Source organism: Anomaloglossus baeobatrachus, chromosome 12 (genome assembly GCF_048569485.1).
Source record: "Anomaloglossus baeobatrachus isolate aAnoBae1 chromosome 12, aAnoBae1.hap1, whole genome shotgun sequence".
Lineage (NCBI taxonomy): Eukaryota > Metazoa > Chordata > Amphibia > Anura > Aromobatidae > Anomaloglossus > Anomaloglossus baeobatrachus.
This window is the reverse complement of record NC_134364.1, coordinates 39,903,634-39,927,323: the sequence shown is the minus strand read 5'-3', so window position 1 is coordinate 39,927,323 and position 23,690 is coordinate 39,903,634. Positions and strand designations below refer to the sequence as shown.

General features: G+C 43.5%; 1 protein-coding gene across 2 annotated transcripts in view; it reads right to left on the bottom strand.

Moving 5' to 3' along the window:
• RGS6 (regulator of G protein signaling 6) overlaps nucleotides 1-23,690 on the bottom strand; it is a 538,337-nt gene that overhangs the window by 98,275 nt on the left and 416,372 nt on the right. For both annotated transcript variants that reach the window (XM_075331066.1, XM_075331067.1), the window contains exons 5-6: nucleotides 17,593-17,699; nucleotides 1,447-1,498 (exon numbers count right to left, since the gene is read on the bottom strand). In XM_075331066.1, coding sequence (XP_075187181.1) covers nucleotides 1,447-1,498; nucleotides 17,593-17,699 — 159 coding nt within the window. The remainder of the gene's footprint in view (nucleotides 1-1,446; nucleotides 1,499-17,592; nucleotides 17,700-23,690) is intronic.

Here is a 23,690-nt window from a genome sequence, read left to right as displayed (position 1 = left end):
CCACCCACTTTATTTTAATGCATTTTTCCTCTTTTGATGTTTTTTTATCTGATATTAGAAATCCCCATTAGCTATATAATATCCCTTGTGTGGCGCCCCAGCGGCTTCATGCGCCACAGGGTACTACACCCCCATTAGGGTGTAATACCCATCCTAGGTCCAGGGAAGGTCGGCCGGTTTACACACACACACCAACATACAGACAGTGGGTTGCCCTCCCCAATGGGGACTGAGCCAGGGTCGGATCAAAGTAAGGGGTCACTACAGCGGTGGGTTTACAGGACGCCACCGAACCAGGGGCTTCCCAGATCCACTGGAGTGGGGACTCCGGGTCAGGGAGAAGCAACCACCAGGGGGAGTTAGGAGCACAGTGGGAAGAGCAGGTTGACCTAGTGAGAGTAGTGAACCAACCAGTGGCAGCGACTGGGGGCAACAGCTCAGACACAACACCACAACTACAGAGAGTTCCGCTTCAGACACAGAGCAGAACGGACGTGCGACGCGCAGCTCTGTGGGCCAAGGCGTTCAACATACACTCGCTGCGGCGAAGCAGGGCAGCTGCTTCCACAGGACTGGCGCTGCTGGGATACAGATTCCTAGGGCAGGCATACTCCAAGTTGTCTACCAACTCTGCAAGGGTCGTGGGGAACGGCTACAGAAAGTCACCGGACCCGTCCCATGAGTCTACAGCAAATAGCATATATTATCCGTGGCTGAGGACCGGCCCCATAAAGGAACCGCGCTATCAGCATACAGAACGGGTCACACTTTATTGACACTGGGACCCTCAAGTGCTTCACGCCACGGGGGTCTGATACCTAGCGCATAAAAGGAGGAGAGAGCTCAAAGGCTGACACACACACACACCGGACTTGACCTTTCACGGATCCGGGATCGGCTGGAGCCCATGGTGGCAGAGAACGGTACCTCGGCCAGCATCTGAAAGACTTGTGAGTAAAAACACCCGGAACCGCAGCCTCTGTCTTTGCCTCTCCTTTACCAGCGCTGTTGCCCAGCGCTGCGGCACGATAGAGGAACCACTACTACCCCCGCCATCCTCTCGGGGCAATCCCGCTCCGCCTTTGGGGAGCGACACCATCTCGGCTGCACCTGACATCTGCCTCGGTGAGAGACCCTGCAGCGGCGGCCCCCATCCCTGGCCGCGTCCCACAGCTGGCGTCACGATTCTAATAGACTTTCCTAACCTCCCAACTACTACCTCCATCCTCCCTGCCACCCTCCAATCCTCCTTCCTGTACGCCTCGGGGCAATGGAACCGGGCCAGGCCACCCCATGACGAAGAATCTGCACCCCGACCCGGCAACAAGTAGGTTAAAACACCTGCCCCGTGGGGCCCTACACTTGCACTTATGATCACAAATACAACAATCAATTTGCAAAAAAAAGAGTGAATTATCAATGCATATGCTTCATTCTTATAATTACCATAGTCTGTATTTTCTGGTTCCCAGCAATTTGAAGGCCAAAAATATGGAGCCTAGAAATGAGAGATAATGGAAATAATGACCTTACGACATATACAAATATTCTGCACCTGCATCTATATAGACTATATAAAACAAATTATATGCTTCATATATAACTAACATATCTATCTGCGTTTTTTCCAAAGTAAAGGGAGAGAAATAAAGTGAGAGAAAGATGGTGAGCGAGAATAATAATAATCGTATATGTCTATAGCGCCAACATATTCCGCAGCAGTTTACAATTCATAGTGGACATGTATAGGCAATAACAGACACTCCATGTACAAACGTTCAGGATTTGCAGCAGAAAATTCTGTGCAAATCCTGATGTGCTGGCAGAAAAAATGCAGAGTAAAATATACACATTTTTGCAGAAATTTTGACATGCATTTTTGTTGTGTATTTTCCTCACACATTTGTATTGGGTGAGATATGCTGCAAGAATTGACAAGCTGCATCTTGGAATTTGCTGAAAATCTGCAAATAAAAAATAAGTAATGTGTGCACAAGATTTCAGGAACCTTATTCACGTTGCTGGTACTTTTAAAACACTGCACATTTTATGCTCCAAAACGCAACGTGTACAAATACCCTAACAATTACGAAAGGAGTGATTGTCATGTATGATCCAAAAATCAGTGTAATAAATCAATTGGAATATTCAAATAAAGCTGCATGAACCCAGTCATCAGTAAGTACCTGTATCATAAGTTCAGATAGAGAGAAAGACATATAAGCATACATATATACATGTGTCACTGTACATGGCCGCTGCCGATGACTGTGGTTTACTGAATCTATGCATCACTGCACCTTTCCATCTGTGATGGGTATATTTTATGCATCATTTTAAGTTGCTGTCAGTAGACAGGGTCTTGTTGGTTTCCATTGAGGCTAAAAGTTCAGTCACTTTGTGAGAATAAAAGCTGCGTTGACATATATTATGTAAAACGTAATAGGATCGCGTTAATATATTTGCTTCAGCTTGTGGTGAAATACAATAGAATTTAACTCAGTTTTTTTTTATTGATTTTTGTTGTGCTACATAATGTATTTTGACTAAGTTTAAACAAACTATAAAATAATTAATAACATGGCAATAGCCATATAACGCCATAGCTCGGAAATTGGAAAACAATACATTTACATAAAATGTTAGAAAATAGCTCATACGGTTTGGTCCAGAAATGTTTGGACAGTGACTGCATATTTGTGATTTCATCTCTACATGCTACTATTTTCAGGTTTCATTAAGGGGGTACCTTATATCAAATATATCATGTGAAACAGGAATTTCAACCACTTTTCTATAAAAAATTACATTTTTAATAGTTTGCATGCAATGACTACCTGAAGTCCAGAAGCAATGAACATCATTAAATGCTGGGTTCCCTCCTTTACTGCAGCTGATTTCAGTTGTTGCTTGTTTGTGGCTTTTTCTACCTTAAGTTTTATCTTAATTGAAATACAGCTCGATGGGGTAGAGATCTGGTCCTTGCAGACTATTCCATTTCTTTGCCTTATAAACTCCTGAGTTGCTTTCGTTGCATGTTTTGGGCCATTGTCCATCTATACTGTGACGCGCTGTACAATCAAACTTGCTGCATTTGTTTGAATCTGAACAGAAAGTATTGCCCTATACACTTCAGAATTCATCCGGCTGCTTCTGTCTTCAGTCACATCATCAATAACCACTAGTGACCCAGGGCCATTGGAATCCATGCATGCCTGGCCATCACACTTCCTCCACCATGTGTTACAGAGGTTGTGTTGTGCTCTGGATCATGAGCCGTTCCAAGCCTTATCCATACTTTCTTCTTTCCATCATTCTGGTACAGGTTCATCTTAGTTTCATCTGTCAAAACAATGCTTTTCCAGAACTACGCGGCTTCCTTAGATGTTTATTTTTGCAAAGTCTAATCTGACCTTTCCATTTTTAAAGCTGAACCTTCTCATGGTGCACCCTGTTGTTATGAAGTCTTTTCTTTATGGTAGACTTAGATACTGAAACATCTAGTTCCTAGAGTGTTCTTCACTTAGGAGGATACTGTGAAGAGTTTTTTTATTCACCATGGAAAGAATTTTGTGCTCATTAAGAACAGTTGTCCTCCATGGATGTCCAGGTTTTTCTGATTTCCCAAGCTCACTAGAGCGCTTTTTTTCCCCCCAGAATGTATGAAACTGTTGATTTGGCCACTTCTAACATTTCTGCTATCTCTGATGGATTTCTTCCTTTTTCAGCCTAGTGATGGTCTGTTTCTCTTCTATTGAGAGCTCATTTAACTGCATGTTGTGAGTCCACAGCTTCAAAATGCAAATGCCATGCCTGGAATTAGCTCTAGACCTTTTACCTGCTTAATTGATGAATTAAAGAGGACATAGCCCATGCAGCCCATTAAACAGCTTTTTGAGATAATTGCCCAATTACCTTTGGTCCCTTGAAAAAGAGGCAGCTACATATTATGGAGCTGTTATTCTTAAACTCTTACTCCAATAAAGATGTGAATACCTACAACTGAAAGCTGAGACTCTGCACTTTAAAGGGGTTGTCAAGTCTAAATCCTAAAATTGTACTAGACCGCAGATTTAATCCTCACATAACACGCACTGCATGTTGTGAGGATTCACCGGTTTCAGAGCTGGTAATGTCAGTCATGTGGCTGCGATTATGCTATATGCATACTCCCAGGAAAAATCCAACAAGAGGGGGCGGTCTTGCTCAATACATTTGCATTGAACGAGACCGCGCCCCTCTAATCAGATTCTGGCTGGGAGTGTGCATATTCATGGCCAAATGACCGACATTTCCGGTTGTGAAACCGGCAAATTCAGAAGTCACAGAGTGACTTCAGACTTATGGCTTAAGAGCGGACAACCCCATTAGGCCTGCATTGATTATATAATGATTTCTTGAATATGTTTTTGTAAACAACTAAAATACCAAAAATTGTGTCACTGTCCAAATATTTCTGGACCTAACTGTATAATAGGTGTAAAAGTAATAACACCAAGGAAAAATATGAGCTAAAAGAAAGACCATAACCCAGAGTAAGGCAACCTAGGGAATAAATAGTCATGAGAAAGCATAGAATAAATGCTTACAGAGGGAACCATAGGCTTGAACACAAAGCAAGAATACTATACCACAGGAGACATATATATATTATATATTATATATATATATATATATATATATATATATATATATATATATATATATAACATGTTATTGCAACCTATATATTAAGCTACCAAGAACACTGGAGAAATAAAAAATGATTGTATAGGAAATACATTGTATACTATATAACTTTTACATTGTCATGTTTAGTGAAAGGCATCTATATTTTCCCAGTAACCTTAAAAAGTGCATAAATAAATAAAAACTTACACAAAAAATGTAGTCCTAGGGGGTAGAGAATTCCTGGGATGGCATGATGTGACAGACGCTACAGTTATTGAGAACGAAGCTGCCCTTGTCTGACCCCTGCTTACTTGCAGGCTAATTAGATAAGGCTCGACAGTGCACTGCTTGAATATTAATGCTCCTTTATGAAATGTGTAGATAACTATAAGTCCATGACAATAATTCATGTAGCCATTAGTTTTTAAGCCCAAAAACCAAATTGTTAAAGGGGTGGTCCGAAATAAATATTGATTTTAATCCTAAATATTTATTTACTGTAATAATCTACTCTCTTTTTCAATGTACTTTAATTAAACAGTCCCTACCATTCCCGCTCTACTCTCTAACTTTTTTTTAAACATATTTCAAGCTTGATGACATTTCATTGTGTATCCCCAGTGCATGCTGGAATACTTAAACAAGATGTCATCAGGGGGCAGAGGCTGCGGTAACTTCTGCCACCACTGTCCACACCCAGAAACAAAGCGTCATCAGTGATGTCTGTTTCAGGGGCTAGGCACGTCCCTGCTCTAATGAACATACTTCGGTTGTCAATTCCGACGAATTCTCAGTAAGAGCTCCCTTGTCACTGTGCAAAACTCTTTTCAAAGCACAGTGACAGTGCGCTCTCTCGCTGGATCTAATGAGAAGTGATGAGCCAGCAAGAGAGCACACTATCAGCGCGCATTGTAAAGAAAGGACACCAACAAGCAGAGTTCAACTCCGCCCCAAAAAGTGACTTCTGCAATTCATGGTATGGGACAGATGACGTCTTGTTTGAGTATCCCATCATGCATTCTGGATTCTCAAATGAAATGTCATCATACTGGAAGTAGGTAAAAAAAAAATATTAAAGCAGAGTAGAGAGGGAATGGTAAGGACTTTTTAATTAAAGTACATTAGAAAATAAATTACATTATTGCATTAAAATAAGTCGACAATTAGGATTCAAATCAAAATTAGTTTGATAGAATCATAGAATGTTAGAGTTGGAAGAAACCTCCAGGGTCATTTTGTCCAACCCCCTGCTCAATACAGGATTCCCTAAACCATGTTTGTCCAGCCTCAATGGAAGACTTCCATTGAAGGAGAACTTACGAGGGGCTGCTAAGTCTTTGGCTTTGTGATCTTTTTTTGCTTCTATGGTAATGAATGTTACATCACATGAAAGTCTTACGTGTCTAATATACGTTTTAAAAATTTTGTGTTTGTTGCTTATGGTAACAGTATTCTACGCACGCGGAGTCTAATGGCAAAATGGCGGAGTCTAATGTGATATTCACAGCAATTGAGAGCAGAGGAGTGATAAAATTCTTGTTTCTGCAAGGAAAGTCTGCAAAGGATATTCATGGTGATATGTCGCAAACATTGGGGGATCAATGCCCTTCATATTCCACAGTTTAAAACTGGGTTGCCAAATTTAAAACAGGTCACTTCAGCAACAATGATGAGGAACATCCTGGACGACCGAGAGTGGTTGTTTTTTCGGAGATCGTCGATGCTGTGCACAACCTCATACTGGAGAATCGACAAATTTCAGCTAAAGCATTAGCAGAAATCATGGGGATTTCCAGTGAAAGTGTTTGTGTCATTATCCATGAACATTTGGACATGAGGAAGCGATCTGCAAAGTGGGTCCCCAAATGTTTGACAACAGATCAGAGAAGCATGCGAGTGAAAACTTCCCGGTCCATTTGTCAGCGTTTTCGGACTGATAAAAACTTCCTGGATCGACTGATCACTATGGATGAGACCTGAATTTATTTGTATGACCCTGAAAACAAGGATCAGTCAAAAGAGTGGAGGCACAGTGGTTCTCCTCGTCAAAACAAGTTCGGGGTGCAAAAATCACCACTAATGTGATGGCGTCTGTGTTCTGGGATAAGGAGGGTGTGCTGCTAGTGGACTACCTTCAAAAGGGTTCCACCATCGGCAAAGTATTACATTGAACTTTTGGACCAACTGAAGGCAGATCTGAAGGCCAAAAGGCGTGGCAAGCTGTCCAAAGGAATCTTGTTCCTGCAAGACAATGCCTCCACTTCTTATGACATTGCTTCTCATGTGAGAATAGTGCTGATCCCTCTACTCTGTGATATCCTTTCAGATATTTGTAGACAGCTATTAAGTCTCCTCTTAGCCTTCTTTTTTTGTAAGCTAAATATTCCCAGATCCTTCAACCATTCCTCATTGGTCATAGTTTGCAGTCCACTCAACATCCTGCTAATACTACTGAGCCCTAACACACCTTGTTCGGCCGACAGGCATCTATGTGTATGGCCAGCTTAAGTCATTAGTCTGCACAAGACGCTGTGTTATTTCTGCAGTTTAACTTTAAGAACGTGACCAGCTCCATTTGCTTTTTTTGTACTGTGACTTTGGAGAGAGTGGTGTCTTTTCTTGTTTTTGTTGGACATATTGGTAAGATCAGGCTTTCTAAACCGTCTCCAAAGGTTTCCACTTATCTGTCCCTTCATTCACTGTCATTTGAGAAAAGTGACAACTTATCTGAGCATCAGTCACAATTTAGAGATGTATTAATCAGCCCCAAATACTGCTATCTGGTCGTGCCTGACATTGGATGATTTACGGCACACATACATGAAGTAGTTCGAGGTCAGACTGTTGTCATTGACATCACAAAATGAATTCCCCCTATTCCAGCAGTAAGTTTGTTCGACTATAATTTGGAAGAGCTTCAAAAGCAATTTAGGTGGAACATGTTGGGAGGCTGTTCTGAATTTTTAAACAGCATTATATCCCTTGGTACAATCACAATGACACAGATGATAGGGCAGCGATGGAGAAAGGTACTGGACTGCAGTGGCTCACTCTAATCTACTGCTAGGTAACAGCTACAACATATTTTACCATGTATTAGTGAATTCTAATCATTTTGACAAAGTACCAACTTTATTCATTCTCGTAAATCATAGATTAATGACACATATCTGACTATTGCAGGTTACTACGTAGAAATATAAGATGACCGGAACTGCGCTGGACACTTGAGAAGACACTGATCGGTGATTGTATTACACTACACTAACATTTTCACAGGTTTGAGGAATAAAAACATATAACAAAACTGCTTTCTAAGGCTATGTGCGCACGCTGCAGATTTGGTATACACATTTTCGGCAGGAAATCTGCACCTTCTTGCAGAAAAAAACGCACAAAAAACGCATGCGTTTTCGTGCGGTTTTGTGCCATACATTTTTAATGAAGTCAATGGGTGGTAGGGCTACAAAATGCAGGAAAAAAAACACACCAACAATGGACATACTGCAGATTATTTTCTGCACCAAATCTGCAAGTAAAAAATAAGCAATGTGTGTACAGCAATTCAGAATTCTTATTTACTCTGCTGGCATAAGGATAGACATGCAGATTTGGGCAACAAACTGCACCAAAAAATGCAGCGTTTGCACGCTAAGTTTTTTGTTGCAGATTTGATGCAGTTTATTGCCCAAATCTGCATGTCTATCCTTATGCCAGCAAAGTCAACGATAATTCTGAAGTGCTGTGCGCACATTGCTTCTTTATTCCTTGCAATTTGGGGTGCAAAAAAAATCTGCAGCATGTCAATTGTTGGTGCATTTTTTCCTTGCGTTTTTATAGTCCTTTCATGCATTGATTTAACAAAAAAACACATGGCACAAAAATGCACTAAAAAAGGCATGCATTTTTTGGTGCGTTTTTCTGCAACAAGCTATTTTTTTTAGTCCAGAAAATTTCTGCACCTGATCTGCAGTGTGCGTACATACCATTAAAGGCATAAAAATGTAAATAACATTTGGCACTCACCAAATTGAGTAAAAATAATTTGCCCATTTACAGTAGAGAGTAGCAGCGTGCATAAATGGGCAACTGCTGTTTCGCACCCAATCATGCTTTCTCAGAGGTCTAGAGAAAGTGAGTTTGGTCGCAAAATGGCCATCACCTATAAACCCCGCTGCTGTCTCCTGTAAATATGCACTTTTTATTTAAAAAAAAAAAAAAAAGACTTATTCACGCAGTTTAGTGACTACAGCATTTTCTTAACATTTGTGGGCTTAAAATTATCTTTTTTTTTCACATGCAAAGCACCATCACTATGCATTGTATTCCTATGCCCCGGTTCTTTAATTGTTTGTAGAAGCAGAGAACAGTGCTGCCCACTCTTTTTTCAATGAGTGGACATTAATTAATGGGCTTTATACATTGCAATTAGTACATTATAGTAGTACCTCTGGGCATGAGTGTTTTTTTTTTTTAACTGCACCAATTGACACATTTTTGTACTTTCACCTAGTAGATTCTTATTTATTATTAATTCCTAGCAAAAGTTAAGTATTAATTAGTTTTGTAACCAAGTCACTTTTTCTTGCCTGAAGGCAATTGGGATTGCAATTAGTCTGATGATAATCACTATCAAACTATAGCGCAAGATTTTTTATTTTTATTTTTTTAAATACAATACAAATTTATAACACCATCTGTTGCAAGAAACAAGTTCAACAATGGTAACTGCAGATGTCTAGATTACATCTATGGTAGATTTGCGCAGACTTCAAGAAGGTCTTGCCTGTCAATCACCACTAAGGGCTGGAGGGAGGAGATAAAAATGAATATTGATTAAGTGTACGATTTACATATTTGCAGGGAAGATGTGATTACATGTTCTTAAAAGACGGAAGGATTCTAGAAGTAGTCCAAGAAGCGTTGTCAGAAGTGTTTAATGAACTTGGCACTGTGGTGACCCTAGATAGGCATGATTGTTCTAGTGACAGATCTGTTTTAGTATGACTGCATGTAACAAAGTCAAAAAATATTTTTCAACTGTTTAAAGGGAACCTGTCATCAGATTTTGTTTTTTTTAAACCAAAACTAGCACCTTAAGCAGCACCTCTGCTGCACTCTATAAAAGGTGCATCTTGTGCACTGACTCCCCCTGCAAACCACACAAATACCTTTATAATATCTCCCGCCTAGTACATAAATTCTTCAGTCCAGTCTGATGGGCGTCTTATTTCGCAGCTTCTGTCCTTCCTTTTGGCACAGATCTTAGCTCCTTTAATGATTGATGTAAATGAAACTTCTGCGCCATCCATGTAGCCGGGCAAAATCTCGAGCCTGAGCAAAAACATTCCCGGCTCGCGCAGGTGCATTTTGCTCTGCCCTATGGCAAGCAGAACCAAAACATAACTGTGCCTTCGCAAACCAGCGATATCTCTGCGTAAGCACGAGATTTTGCCCGGCAATGCGGATGACGTCACCTGGGCAAAATCTCACTGTAAGGCTAAGTTCACACACTGCGTTTTTTTAACGCTGCGTTTTTGGCCGCTAAAAACGCACCCGCGTAAAAAAACGCGGCAAAAAACACATGCGTTTTCACCGCGATTTGGTGCGTTTCTGGCTGCGTTTTGCTGCGTTTTTGATCTCTGCGTTTTTCTGCGGTTTTCCAATGCATTGCATGGGGGGAAAACGCAGAAAAACGCAGGAAAGAATTGACATGTCCATTTTTTTTTAAACTCAAAAACGCAGCTTAAAAAAAAAGTTGTGTGCGGACAGCAAAATTGAAAACTCATAGACTTTGCTGGGGAAGCAAAGTCATGCAGTTTTGAGGCCAAAAACGCACCCGAAAAACGCGCAAAAACGCCGCGAAAAACGCACTGTGCGCACATAGCCTAAATCTTCTTTTAAGAAGAGGCTACAAGTTCTCAATAGGATTTAGGTCAGGTGTCGATGGGGTTTGGTGATTATTCTTTCATCTTTAAGGCCTTTACCAGCATCCGAGCAGTGAAAACTTTGATGCTGAGATGGAGTACTGGATAAAAATCAGGATTTTCTTGAAAGATGCAGTTTTTTCTGTACCACTGCTTGAAGAAAGTGTCTTCAAAACACTAGAGGTAAGTTTGGGAGAAGATTTTGATTCTGTCTTCAACCCGAAAAAGTCCAACTAGCTCATCTTTAATAATACAATAGCAGAACCCCCTCCACCTTGCTGATATATTAGTTGAAGTTGAGATCTGTGCCCATTACTGATCCGGCCACAGGTCCATTCATCTTGTCCATCAGGAGTCACTCTCATCTCATCAGCCAATAAAACCTTTGAGAAATCTGGCTTCCGATATTTCTTGGCTCAGCCTTGACGTTTTCCCTTCTTTGTCTTAATCAGTAGTGGTCGGGTTTAAGCCTTTCATACCTCAGCCGGGTCTCTGAGCACTGAATACCTTTGAACTTCTGGGTCCCCAAGGAGGTTGCAGTTCTGGATATGACAGCACTGGAGAATAATGGGCTACTGGTCGCTTCATGTTTGATTATTCCAAAATCTTGCTTAGTTAATGTGTGCCTTTTTCTCTCAAACCATTTTTTTTGCCACTCTGCTGAATATTTGCAACAAAACTTTTGATGGTTCTGTGATCGCGCCCCAATATCTTAGGAGTGTTGCATCCCTCTGTAAGACTGGAACCAATTTTTGACTTTTCAGTCAGTTAGGCGGGCTCTACACATTGCGACATCGGTAACGATATATCGTCGGGGTTATGTCGTTAGTGAAGCACATCCGGTGCCGTTACCGACATCGCAGCGTGTAAACCCTAGGAGCAACGATCACCGATCGCAAAAACGTCAAAAATCGTTGATCGGTGACACGTCGCTCCTTTTCATAATATCTCTGCTGCTGCCGGTACGATGTTGTTTGTCGTTCCTGCAGCACCACACATCGCTGTGTGTGAAGCCGCAGAAACGACAAACATCTCCTTACCTGCGTCCACCGCCAATGCGGAAGGGAGAAGGTGAAAGGGATGTTACGTCCCGCTCATCTCCGCCCCTCCGCTTCTATTGGCCGGTCGCTTAGTGATGTCACGGTGACGTCGCTGTGACGCCGCACGCACCTCCCCCTTGAAGGAGGGATTGTTTGGCGGTCACAGCGACGTCGCCGACCAGGTATGTGCGTGTGAAGCTGCCGTAGTGATAATGTTCGCTACGGCAGCAATCGCCCCATAGCACATGTGCGACGGGGGCGGGTGCTATCGCGCTCGACATATTCTAGCAATTGCTAGCAATGTCACAGCGTGCAAAGCCCGCCTTAATCTCATTTCAGCCAATTTTGCCTGAGGAAAACAAGTAGCCGAAATATTCTGCACAAATAATCCTGCACACCTTGATGAGTGGGGAAAGGGGGTTCCTTCATTACATAAATACATATCACCCAATCTACTTTATCCTATAAGCAATTAAGTTTATACAGCTTGAAGTTGGAAAATATGCATAAAATTGATGATATGGTGGATTACTCACTGTCTATGAAGTGTGCACACAGTGTATAATTTTCAAGTACATTGAACTTTAAGGTTCAAGGATCCACAAGTGGACAGATATCTTCAACAAGGACATCAAAACTATTTGACCAGAGGGTGATAAGCAATCCAGGAAGGGGTAAGTTAATGTGTATCTACAACACCCTTCATTGGTGTAAGTTACTAATGTTTTACCCTTAAGGCCACGTCACACTAAGCAACATCGCTAGCAACATCGCTGCTAAGGAACGACTTTTGTGACGTAGCAGCGATGTTGCTAGCGATATTGCTGTGTGTGACATCTAGCAACAACCTGGCCCCTGCTGTGAGGTCGTTGGTTGTTGCTGAATGTCCTGGACCATTTTTTAGTTGTTACTCTCCCGCTGTGAAGCACACATCGCTGTGTGTGACAGCGACAGAGCAACAACTAAATGTGCAGGCAGCAGGAGCCGGCTTCTGCGGACGCTGGTAACCACAGTAAACATCGGGTAACCAAGAAGCCCTTAACTTGGTTACCCGATATTTACCTTCGTTACCAGCGTCCGCCGCTCTCACGCTGTCAGTGCCGGCACCCTGCTCTCTGCACACGTAGCCACAGTACACATCAGGTAATTAACCCGATGTGTACTGTGGTTAGGAGTGCAGGGAACAGGGAGCCGGCACTGGCAGTGTGAGAGCGGCGGACGCTGGTAACAAAGGTAAATATCGGGTAACCAAGGTAAGGGCTTCTTGGTTACCCGATGTTTACTGTGGTTACCAGCGTCCGCAGAAGCCGGCTCCTGCTGCCTGCACACGTAGCAGAGTACACATCAGGTAATTAACCCGATGTGTACTGTGGCTAGGTGTGCAGGGAGCCAGCGCTAAGCGGTGTGCGCTGGTAACCAAGGTAAATATCGGGTTGGTTACCCGATATTTACCTTAGTTACCAAGCGCAGCATCGCTTCCACTCGGCGCTGCTGGCTGGGGGCTGGTCACTGGTTGCTGGTGAGATCTGCCTGTGTGACAGCTCACCAGCAACCCGTGTAGCGACGCTCCAGCGATCCCTGCCAGGTCAGGTTGCTGGTGGGATCACTGGAGCGTCGCTTAGTGTGACATCTCACCAGCGACCTCCTAGCAACTTACCTGCGATCCCTATCAGGTTGTATCGTAGTTGGGATCGCTGGTAAGTTGTTTAGTGTGACTGGGCCTTTATTTTATGATACTTTAGTTTTAAGGGGGTGTTACACGCAGTGATATCGTTTGCGATATCACTGGTGAAAGCACCCGCCCCCGTCGTTTGTGCGTCACGGGCAAATCGCTGCCCGTGGCGCATAAAATCGCTAGGAGCCGTCACATATACTTACCTGCCTAGCGACATCGCTGTGTCTTTCTAAGGGGGCGGTTTGTTCGGCGTCACAGCGGCATCACTAAGCGGCCGCCCAATAGAAGCGGAGGGGCGGAGATGAGCAGGACGTAAGATCCCGCCCATCTCCTTCCTTCCTCACTGCCGGCGGCCACAGGCAAGTTGTACTTCGTCACTCCCGAAGTGTCACACATAGCGATGTGTACTGCCTCGGGAACAATGAACAACCTGCTTCCTCAGCAAGCAACGATTTTTTGTAAAGGAACGACGTGTCAAAGATGGACGATAAGGTGAGTATTTTCCATCGCTAACGGTCATTCCTTGCTGTCACACGCAACGATGTCGCTAACGATGCCGTATGTGCGTCACCGAATCTGTGAGCCCGGCGATATAGCGTTAGATACGTCGATGCGTGTAACGGGGAATTTACTGTCTCTGATCGCTGGATATTTTCTGTTTCAAAATTAATCCTCAAAAATAACCTTTTGGAACTGGGCAATTAGCAGTGAACTCCAGATCCAGTTTACATGTGTTTTGAACACAGAAAAATTGTGTCTGACTGAAATCTAACCTCGCCCTAAAGGGTACTTTACACACAACGATATCGCTAACGATATATCGTCGGGGTCACGGTGTTCGTGACGCACATCCGGCGCAGTTAGCGATATCGTTGTGTGACTAAAAGGAGCGACGATCAATGATCGCAAAAAGTCAAAAATCGTTGATCGTTGAGTCACATTGCTCCTTTTCATAATATCGTTGGTGGTGCATGCCGCTGGTTGTTCGTCGTTCCTGCGGCATCACACATCGCTATGTGTGACACCGCAGGAACGACGAACATCTCCTTACCTGCGTCCACCGGCAATGAGGAAGGAAGAAGGTGGGCGGCATGTTCCGGCCGCTCATCTCCGCCCCTCCTCTGCTATTGGGCGGCCGCTTAGTGACGCCGAACGACCCGCCCCCTTAAAGGAGAGATTGTTCGGTGTCTCCAGCGACGTCGCTAAGCAGGTATGTGCGTGTGACGCTCCCGTAACGATATTGTTCGCTATGGCAGCGATCACCCCCATGTCGAAACAGCAACGTGGGCGGGTCGCAGCGTGATGTCGCACCGTGTAAAGCACCCTTTAGGTTTTACAGGTTTAACAGTCAATGTCCGGTGACCAAGAAAATCCTTCTTACACCAGGTGAGTCTGTAATTGACCATTTTGGGTTATAACTATTATCATTTGCAATAGACAGTTAAGAGTCCCTGTGTAATACGGGCGTCACACGATACGATCTATCGTGCGATCGCACAAGCGATCGTATCCGCCCCCGTCGTTTCTGCGTCACGGGCAATTAGTTGTCCGTGGCACACAAAGTTGTTAAACCCCCGTCACACGCACTTACCTGCTGAGCGACCTCGATGTGGGCGGCGAACATCCACTTCCTGAAGGGGGAGGGACGTTCGGCGTCACAGCAACGTCACACAGCCGCCGGCCAATAGAAGCGGAGGGGTGGAGATGAGCGGAACGTAAACATCCCGCCCACCTCCTTCTTCCGCATAGCCGGTGGGAGCCGCGGGACGCAGGTAAGCTGTGTTCATTGTTCCCAGGGTGTCACACGGAGCGATGTGTGCTGCCCCGGGTACGATGAACAACCGGCGCAGAGAAGATTAAACGATTTTTTTAAAAATAAACGACGTGTAAACGATACACGATTTGTAACCGATTTGCGATCGTTCTGAGATGCTCGTAGGTGTCACACAAAACGACGCTACAAACGATGCCGGATGTGCGTCACGAAAACCGTGACCCCCGACGACATATCGCACGATGGATCGTCTCGTGTGACGCCCGCATAAAAACAGTAAAAGTAATACATACATGCAACAAACTAATACACTCATACATTTCTCAAAATATTTATGCTCATATACATCTATACATACATTGATTCATAGGTATATAGATAAGAAATAGATAAAAGTAGAACTTAGAAGCCAAGGACCTCCTTTTCTCCAATGTTGCTTTGCAGCTGAGCCATAAGAAGAAGATGGCCCATCTGTACAGAGAAGGGGCCACGGTGTGCAAAGACAGAAAACTATGGCATTGAGATATACCCAGTTTAGCAACGAGAGAGAGTTGAGAACAAGGTCTTCCTTGGGTTTGGTAATGCCTGAATCAGCTGTAGTTTTTCCTCTTCAATGGCAAAAGTCTGTGAGGATTGTTGCGATATTTTTCTTTATCTATGCTTAATTTCTAGATCAGCTGTCCACTCCATCTTTTTTCTGTGCAAACCAATTATACTGAGCTAGAACTGTATTTGCCAGTGTTTGAGTGTATCAAAAATTGGTTATTGATTTAGTTGGTTTTTTTCAATATTAGCATGTGCAAAGTTACTATCAATATAAATTGCAGATAAATCTCCCCACTACGAGCCAGAAGGATGTTGAATAGTGATGAGCGGGCACGACCATGTTCGGGTGCTCTGTACTCGAAACTAGTGATGAGCGGGGCACTACCATGCTTGGGTGCTCTAACTACTGATGAGCTAGCATTACCATGCTCGAGTGTTCGGTACTCGTTACTAGTGATGAGTGAGCACTACCATGCTCGGGTGCTCGTAGCTACTGATGAGCGAACACTAGCATGCTCGGGTGCTCGGTACTCGTAACTAGTGATGAGCGAGCACTACCATACTCGAGTGCTGGGTACTCGTCACTAGTCATGAGTGAGCACCACATGCTCGGGTGCTCGTAACGAGCAGTTAGACGCTCGGACAGGCTCGATTCGAGTACCAAGTATAATGGAAAACAATGAGGGACGTGAGCATTTTTTCTTGAAATCATCCAGAGAAAAAGCTTGAGTTAAGCGGGCTTTACACGCTACGAGATAGCTACAGCGATCTCGTTCGGGTCACGGATTTTGTGACGCACATCCAGCCGCTGTAGCGATCTCGTTGTGTGCGACTCCTAGGAGGGATTTTGGATCGTTGCAAAAACGTCCAAAATATCGCTCCTCGTTGACATTGGGGTCCTCTCTCAATTATCGCTGCTGTCGCTTGGGCGAAGTTGATCCTCGTCCCTGCGGCAGCACACATCGCTAGGTGTGATGCCGCAGGAACGAGGAACCTCTCCTTACCTGCCACACGCCAGCAATGAGGAAGGAAGAAGGTGGGTGGGATGTTCGTCCCGCTCATCTCCGCCCCTCCGCTTTGATTGGACGGCCGCTTAGTGACGTCGCTATGACGCCGGGCGAACCGCCCCCCTTAGAAAGGAGGCGGTTCGCCGGTCACAGCGACGTCGCCAAGCAGGTAAGTACATGTGACGCTGCCGTAGCGATAATGTTCGCTACGGCAGCGATCTTCACATATCGCATCACGATAGGGACGGGTGCTATCACGCTCGCCATCGCTAGCATCGGCTCGCGATGTCGCAGCGTGTAAATCCACCCTTACCCATTGAATTTGATTATACTTGGGTGCTCAAGTTGCACACATCCGAGCATTCAACTGCTCTTAACAAGTACCGAGCACCCGAGCAGGGTAGTGCTCACGCATCACTAATCTTGAAGCATCACAGTGTCACAAGCCCTTTTGCTCTCATGATGGATGGGTCAATTTCAGCCATGCTCTTTAGGATCGCTCACATACACGCAATATTGTATCCATAGTTTTTTACAGAACTATTTGGCAGTATGATGGATGAATCTGGTTTTGGCAAAATGCCATTCATCCAATCCCAATGCTTAAAGGATTTGTACAATAGCAAACAAATACACTGTGTTCCCAGGTAGACTCACTTCCATGGTGGTTGTGATACAGACTGTGTAGGTGGTATAATGAAGGAGTTGGCCGTCTGGCTCAGTTCGTTACCTAGGCCAGCCCTTTTTACTGTCATGGCTGATGTAGAGACAGTAGTATATACTACCCAGAAGAGCAGAGTAATAAGGAGCAAAAACTTTCTGAATGCTATTCAACATAGCATTGAAATGAGATGTTCAAGAGACACATATTGATGTGATGTTCAGGTGTCTACATGATATTGCAGCAAATTTAGCAGTTTATTACAGTAATCAATTCTGAGCTGTCACTTGCCTGAAACCGGTAAAAGGTTCCATCATCCTTCAGCGTAAGGACATGATCTGATATGGGGAAGATGTAACCTTGGGCTGCTATAAGGCTTCCTAAATGTATTGCTTCCACTGCAAGAAAAAAGAAAAAACAAACCATGGTTGGTGGCTTATGTCTTTTCGTTCAGCTCTACACAGAACGCCTTTACTCAAATGAGCTATTTTAGTAAATAATATTACCTGAAATTCTGTAACATTATTTTCAAATCAGCCACTATTATACTCGCTTTTATTAATACACCCTTTGTACCAAATACGGTATAATTTTATTGCTTTTCTCGCTAAGGAGCCGATACAAAAGTAGTGGCTAACCTGTTCAAGGGTGAACAAAGGATTTAAAGGGTTATTCCCAAAATCAGAATGTGGTCGCAGTTTTCTGAATCAATCAAGTGACATAACAATCAATTTTTTTACATTTTTTTTTAAATTTTACAAGAATAATAGAAACTCAAATACAAAACGTCAGATTGATGTCCAACGGTCAGAACTCTCAAAAAGATATGTAATGCAATGGTTAATGGGAAATATATATTTAGTAAAAATAGGACAACCTATACAGCTCTGTGAAGATCACTGCAACGAGGACCAGAAGATGAAAAAAAATACATAAAGGTACAAGAAATAAAGATTATATTGGGCTTGTGCTGTACACTATCAATAGTAATACAGATACTGTGCTACTTACAAAATATTGTTATTGTGGGAATATCCCTTTGAAGTTGTTTTTTTTTCACCGGAGTAAACTATGGTGTGTTACTACTAGGATGTACCAAATAATGTTGAAACTCCCCCCACAGCCCAGTCACTCACGGAGACTGGGTCTCGCCTTGGTGCTGCTGGGTCAACTTGCAATTTCATAAGTTCACGTGATATTACTGGACATAAGAGGTCACTGCAGCCCGGGGTCATCTGATGGGGGATGAGCGGACAGTAATAGTGCCGCTCACAGGCAGAATAGACAACAGAAGGTAGCTAGAAAAAGCCTTCTGTCACAGCTTTACATCGATGTGGCCACTATGCTTTGTAGTAGACCACCTCTTTAACAACCCTTTACACGTCTTGTTTACTTTTCTCTGTGTTATTCCCTGTGTGTTCTTCAGAGCTTAGTGGGGTTGACTAAAGGCCCCTATACACACTGAGACTTTCTAGCGATCGCAACAGAGATACCGACCTGGCCGGGATTGCTGGAAAGTCTCTGGTGTGCTGTCAAACAGGCAGATCTGGCCAACAACGCAGCAGCGATACGGACCTGCAGAACGACCTAGCTGGTAGTTGGGGACGTGTCAAAGCAGCTATTTGAAAGGGAAGTCACTAACGAAGTCACTGTAACGGTGTCAAACACACCGATGCATGCTGCGCAGCGGGAAACAAAGGACCAAAAAATATTCCTGAGAGATGTGTAGCGATCAGCGACCTCTCAGAGGGGGCCAGGTCGCTGATGCGTTTCACAAACTGCAATGTCGCTGGGGAGGTCGCTACTACGTCACAAAACCGGTGACATTACAGCGATATCGCTAGCGATGTTGCAGTGTGTAAAGGGGCCTTAAGACCTCATCCTATCCATTCCCTACCTAGGGCCTATTTAAGGGTCAGCCAGGGTCAGGTATCTTGCTGGGCACATATGTGCAGAACCTATCTACGGTGGTGAGGGAAGCCTGGGCCAAAGGTAGGTTTGCTCAGGGGTCACTATCTCCCCTTTCCCTAGACATGGGATTTCCCTTTCGTTTGGTACTTTCCCGTACTTAGTGTGACAGTATATCAATAGGCTGAGTGCTAGCCTATAAAACATCAGATAGCACTGGTCCGTGTTATACGCTCATGTGAGCGAGCCCTAAGAATGAGGCTACATAAACACATCTGTATGACATTACCATCTGTAAGAAGCAGAACCTTTTCTATCCTTGTTACATCCTAGTTCCATCTGTGTTTTTTTTATCTTCATTCTTTTTTAACACTAAGGCTATGTGCGCACGTTGCGTACAGTCACTGCAGAATTTTCTGCAGCGATCTGAAGAGCACATGTGCGCTTCAAATCGCTGCAGAAAATGTCCGTTGAGAAAAAAAAAAAAAGCCGATTCCATGCGCTCTGCCTGCAGCTCCTGCCATAGACAGAGCAGGAGCTGCCGGCAAAGCGCACGGAAGAAGTGACATGTCACTTCTAGAACGCAGCGCTTCGGGCAGCAGCCGAAGCGCTGCGCTCTAAGACGCCACGTGCGCACGGCCCCTGCACAATCTCCATAGACTGTGCAGGGGACGCAGGACGCATGCAGTTACGCTGCGCTACAAAGCGCAGCGTAACTGCATGAATTACGCACACGTGCGCACATAGCCTAAGAAGATATGATTCTTCCCAAGCCAATTAAAAAAAATCTGGACTTTTTTTTTTTAATTTATTTAAATTATATTCAAATTGATCACTAAGCAATGGATCCATCTCTGAGAAAAGGAAGTAAGACGGAAGTAGATCAGAAGCATTCTCATTTCCATCTGTGTTTCATGGATTCCCATTGTCCATGGACCAGCATAGTCCTCTAGACCAGTGTTTCTCAACTCCAGTCCTCAAGACCCACCAACAGATCATGTTTTCAGGTTTTCCTTAGTCAGGTTTTCAGGATTTCCTTAATGTTGAACAGGTAACGGAATTATTCCCTGTCTAACATTGAGGAAAACCTGAAAACATGATCTGTTGGTGGGTCTTGAGAACTGGAGTTGAGAAACACTGCTCTAGACCCTCACCAATCTCACACTCGGATCTATGAGATGTGTGTAGAGAGTCATGAAATTCTATAGGTTCGTATGCTGTCTATCCAAGAAAAAAAACAAAATAGAACACAGACCTTTCACAAGGATGTGTGAATGTAGCTATATACTGTGTAGTCACCTCACCTGTTGCAAACTTAATATGCTTGGACATAGGGGTTATAGAAAAAGATATTGATATCTTTTGGGGAAAAGAAAGAAAACAAAAACAGAAGATAAAAATAGCATACAATGTGATTTGTAGAGACACGGCTCATATTGTACATTTAGCTTGCAGGCAGAGTGATGACAATTTCAGAGGAATGCATTAAGGTACATTTAATGGTACTTTTAACTGAAGAAATCTATAAAATAACATAGACCCATGGGAGCAATCCATAACAAACAGACATGATCCATCAGTATAGAAGACAAGTTTCCTATAGACACACGTGTATCTACAATTACAGCAGACTAATAGCAAACATCATCCAGGCTCACCTGGAGGGAAAGAGTTCATTCCTGTCACAGGTCGTGCCAAGTTTCATTTTAAAAATTGATTTTTTTTTTAATTTTTTTAATAAAACCGATCACTGTGCAATATTTGGTAAAAATGATGTTGCTGTTTTTAATCATTAAGAAATCATATTAATTGATCGAGGTACTGAGTGCTGTATTAAACTCACAGTCGTATTATACATCGCTCAGACCAAGCTACTAGACGTAGAGCACCAAAAAATGTCAGCATTTACATCACATGCCATATTACAGACATGCCCTTTCAGTTTTGCTTTGATCAAAGAATATCTCTAATATTCTATGCTGCATTGTAAAGGTGGAGCGCATTTTCCAAGAAACTGAAGAAATTAGAAAATATTTTACCAACAGGTTTTTGCCTAAATTCAATGTCGCACCCTTAGGGCACTCTTCTACAAATGTATAACTGGTCTGTTCAGGCTTAGGCAAGGGTAAAGTTTTCATGATACAGAAAATGTTGCACATGATTTATACATTTAGCTCATGTTTCTTATGCAGCTGTCAGACCTAGGAAACAGAAAACTGCCACCAGACATAAGGAAAGAATAAAAAACAAATTGTGAACACGGTAGGTCACATTTTACAAATGTTCCTACAGTTCATGGAGTGCAAAAGCTTCACTCTACCTTTTTTTTATTGCACCGCTGGAGTGGTGCTTTACATGCAAATCCCCTGCTCCCTTGTATTATACTCACCCTCTAGTGTCTTCCCCTTCTATCACCACTGCGCTGGTGATTTGTGATCTCTCGGCAGCTCCAGTGTTTCATGGAGTGCGGCGGAGGTCACAACTAAATACAAGTCTATGAGAGCCTTGTTCTGGCTCCTATAGACTTGTACTGAGAACTTGTGGCCATTCCCTCTGACTTTCAGCCTGTCAGAAGTTGCAGTCACAAGATGGCGCCGTGGGACCTGAGCTTTGCCAATAAAAGATGAAAAACGCTAGCATGAGAATATAAAACTGTGGTCTGGGACCTTAAATTAGAAGAACTACTCCAGCACTGGAAAAACAAAGCGCTGGAGTGGTGCTTTGAATGGAATCTGTCACCTTGTTTTTGATAAGTGAGAAGGGAATCCAGCTATACAGGCATTAAAGTCTTCTTTGAATATTGCATGATTAAATAATGCATTTTCATCATGGTCTAACACCGGGATTAAAGGCACTTTACACACCAGAAACGCGTCAGTGTTTTGTATCTGAAGCCGGTTATGGATGTAATCTCAATTTTAATTATGCAATAATAAAAGAAAATTTTAATGTCCGTGTAGCTGGATTCCTTTCTCTCATTATTCCACATGTGGTGTCTTGGGCTGAGATATTATTCCGAGTTCCAGACTAGAAATAGCAATATGTGGTGAGCTGTTTTTTTCTTTTCTTTTTTTTTACCATATTTTTGCCATCTAATCTGACAGCAGCATAATGTACAGACAGAAACCCTGACTCCAGTGATGTGTTACTTACTGGGCTGCTAATTTTAGTTTTGATAAAAATCACAGTTTTATCAGCAGGAGATTATCATTAGAGGACTGCTAAACCTGCTACCAGGTAGTCCTCCATATTCATGAACTCTGTATAACCTTGCCCACATCACTGATTGGCTGATTTCTGTGTTCACTGTGCATGGGTAGATAGCTGCCAATCAGTGGTGTGCTGGATTGGAGGAAACAAAGGCGCAAACAGGGTCTGATCTTTATAGTATGGTGAACCTACAATTAGGTTTTGCTAACCTGGAGGGGTTGTATCAGACACAAATGGAAAAAACCTTGAAAAACCAGCTGCTGTGGCTCCAGTATCGAGGATACTTTGTGATAGTTGCTAAGAGTGGAAAGGGTTAATTGTCACGCTGCTGCAATTTATCTGGTACATGTGATGCACCTGCTGAAGGAGGGTAACTCCGAAACATGTAGAATAAAGCCACATCTCGAAAATAGAGCACTCATCTTTATTGCACAACAGTGTGGCAATTTACCATATTTTTCGTTTTATAAGACGCACCCCAAATTTAGAGAAAAATAAAAGGGAAAAAAATATGGTGTCAGTCTTATAATCCGGTGGTGTCTTACCGGAGGGGTGAGCAGCGAAGGTGGAGAGGGGTCACAGGAGGCAGGGGTGGAGTAGAGCAATGCTGCAGGCGGTGAGGCGGGTGTCCCAGATGCTCACTGTGGGCACTGAGGCAGAAGGAACAACCAGAAACTGTCAGCGGTGCGGGCTTCAAAGAAATGGCACCCGTAGTCTGCATGTGCACAGATTGAGCTATCAGCTCAATGACAAGCCGAGATCTCATCTGTGCATGCGCCACCTGAGGGTGGCATTTTCCTTAAGTCCACTGCAGGGAGATCAATGGGCTGGAGGCGGTGAATGTGCAGAGGAGATCTTGAGTCGAGAACTCAATCTGCACATGTGCCGACTCCATACCATTATTTGAATCCCGCACTGCCGACATTTTCAGAATGGTGGCCCCTGCCTCACCGCCCGGAGCATCTCCCCTGCCTCCTGTGATCCCACTCCATCGCCCCCCCCCAGTAAGCTACATTCGGACTAGAAGACATACCACTCATTTTCCTCCCAAAATTTTAGGAGGAAATGTGCGTCTTATAATCTGAAAAATACAGTGACATTTTTTACTCCTACCAGCAATCAGTAACATGGGCGAAGTTATGCATAGCTGAACATTTAGAGAACTGCTAGATCTGTAGAAGAGAAAACAGTGATTTTATGAAAGCTGTGCTAAGCAGCTCAGTAAGTGAAACATTGCTGGAATCAGCGTCTCTGCCACTACATTTAATAGC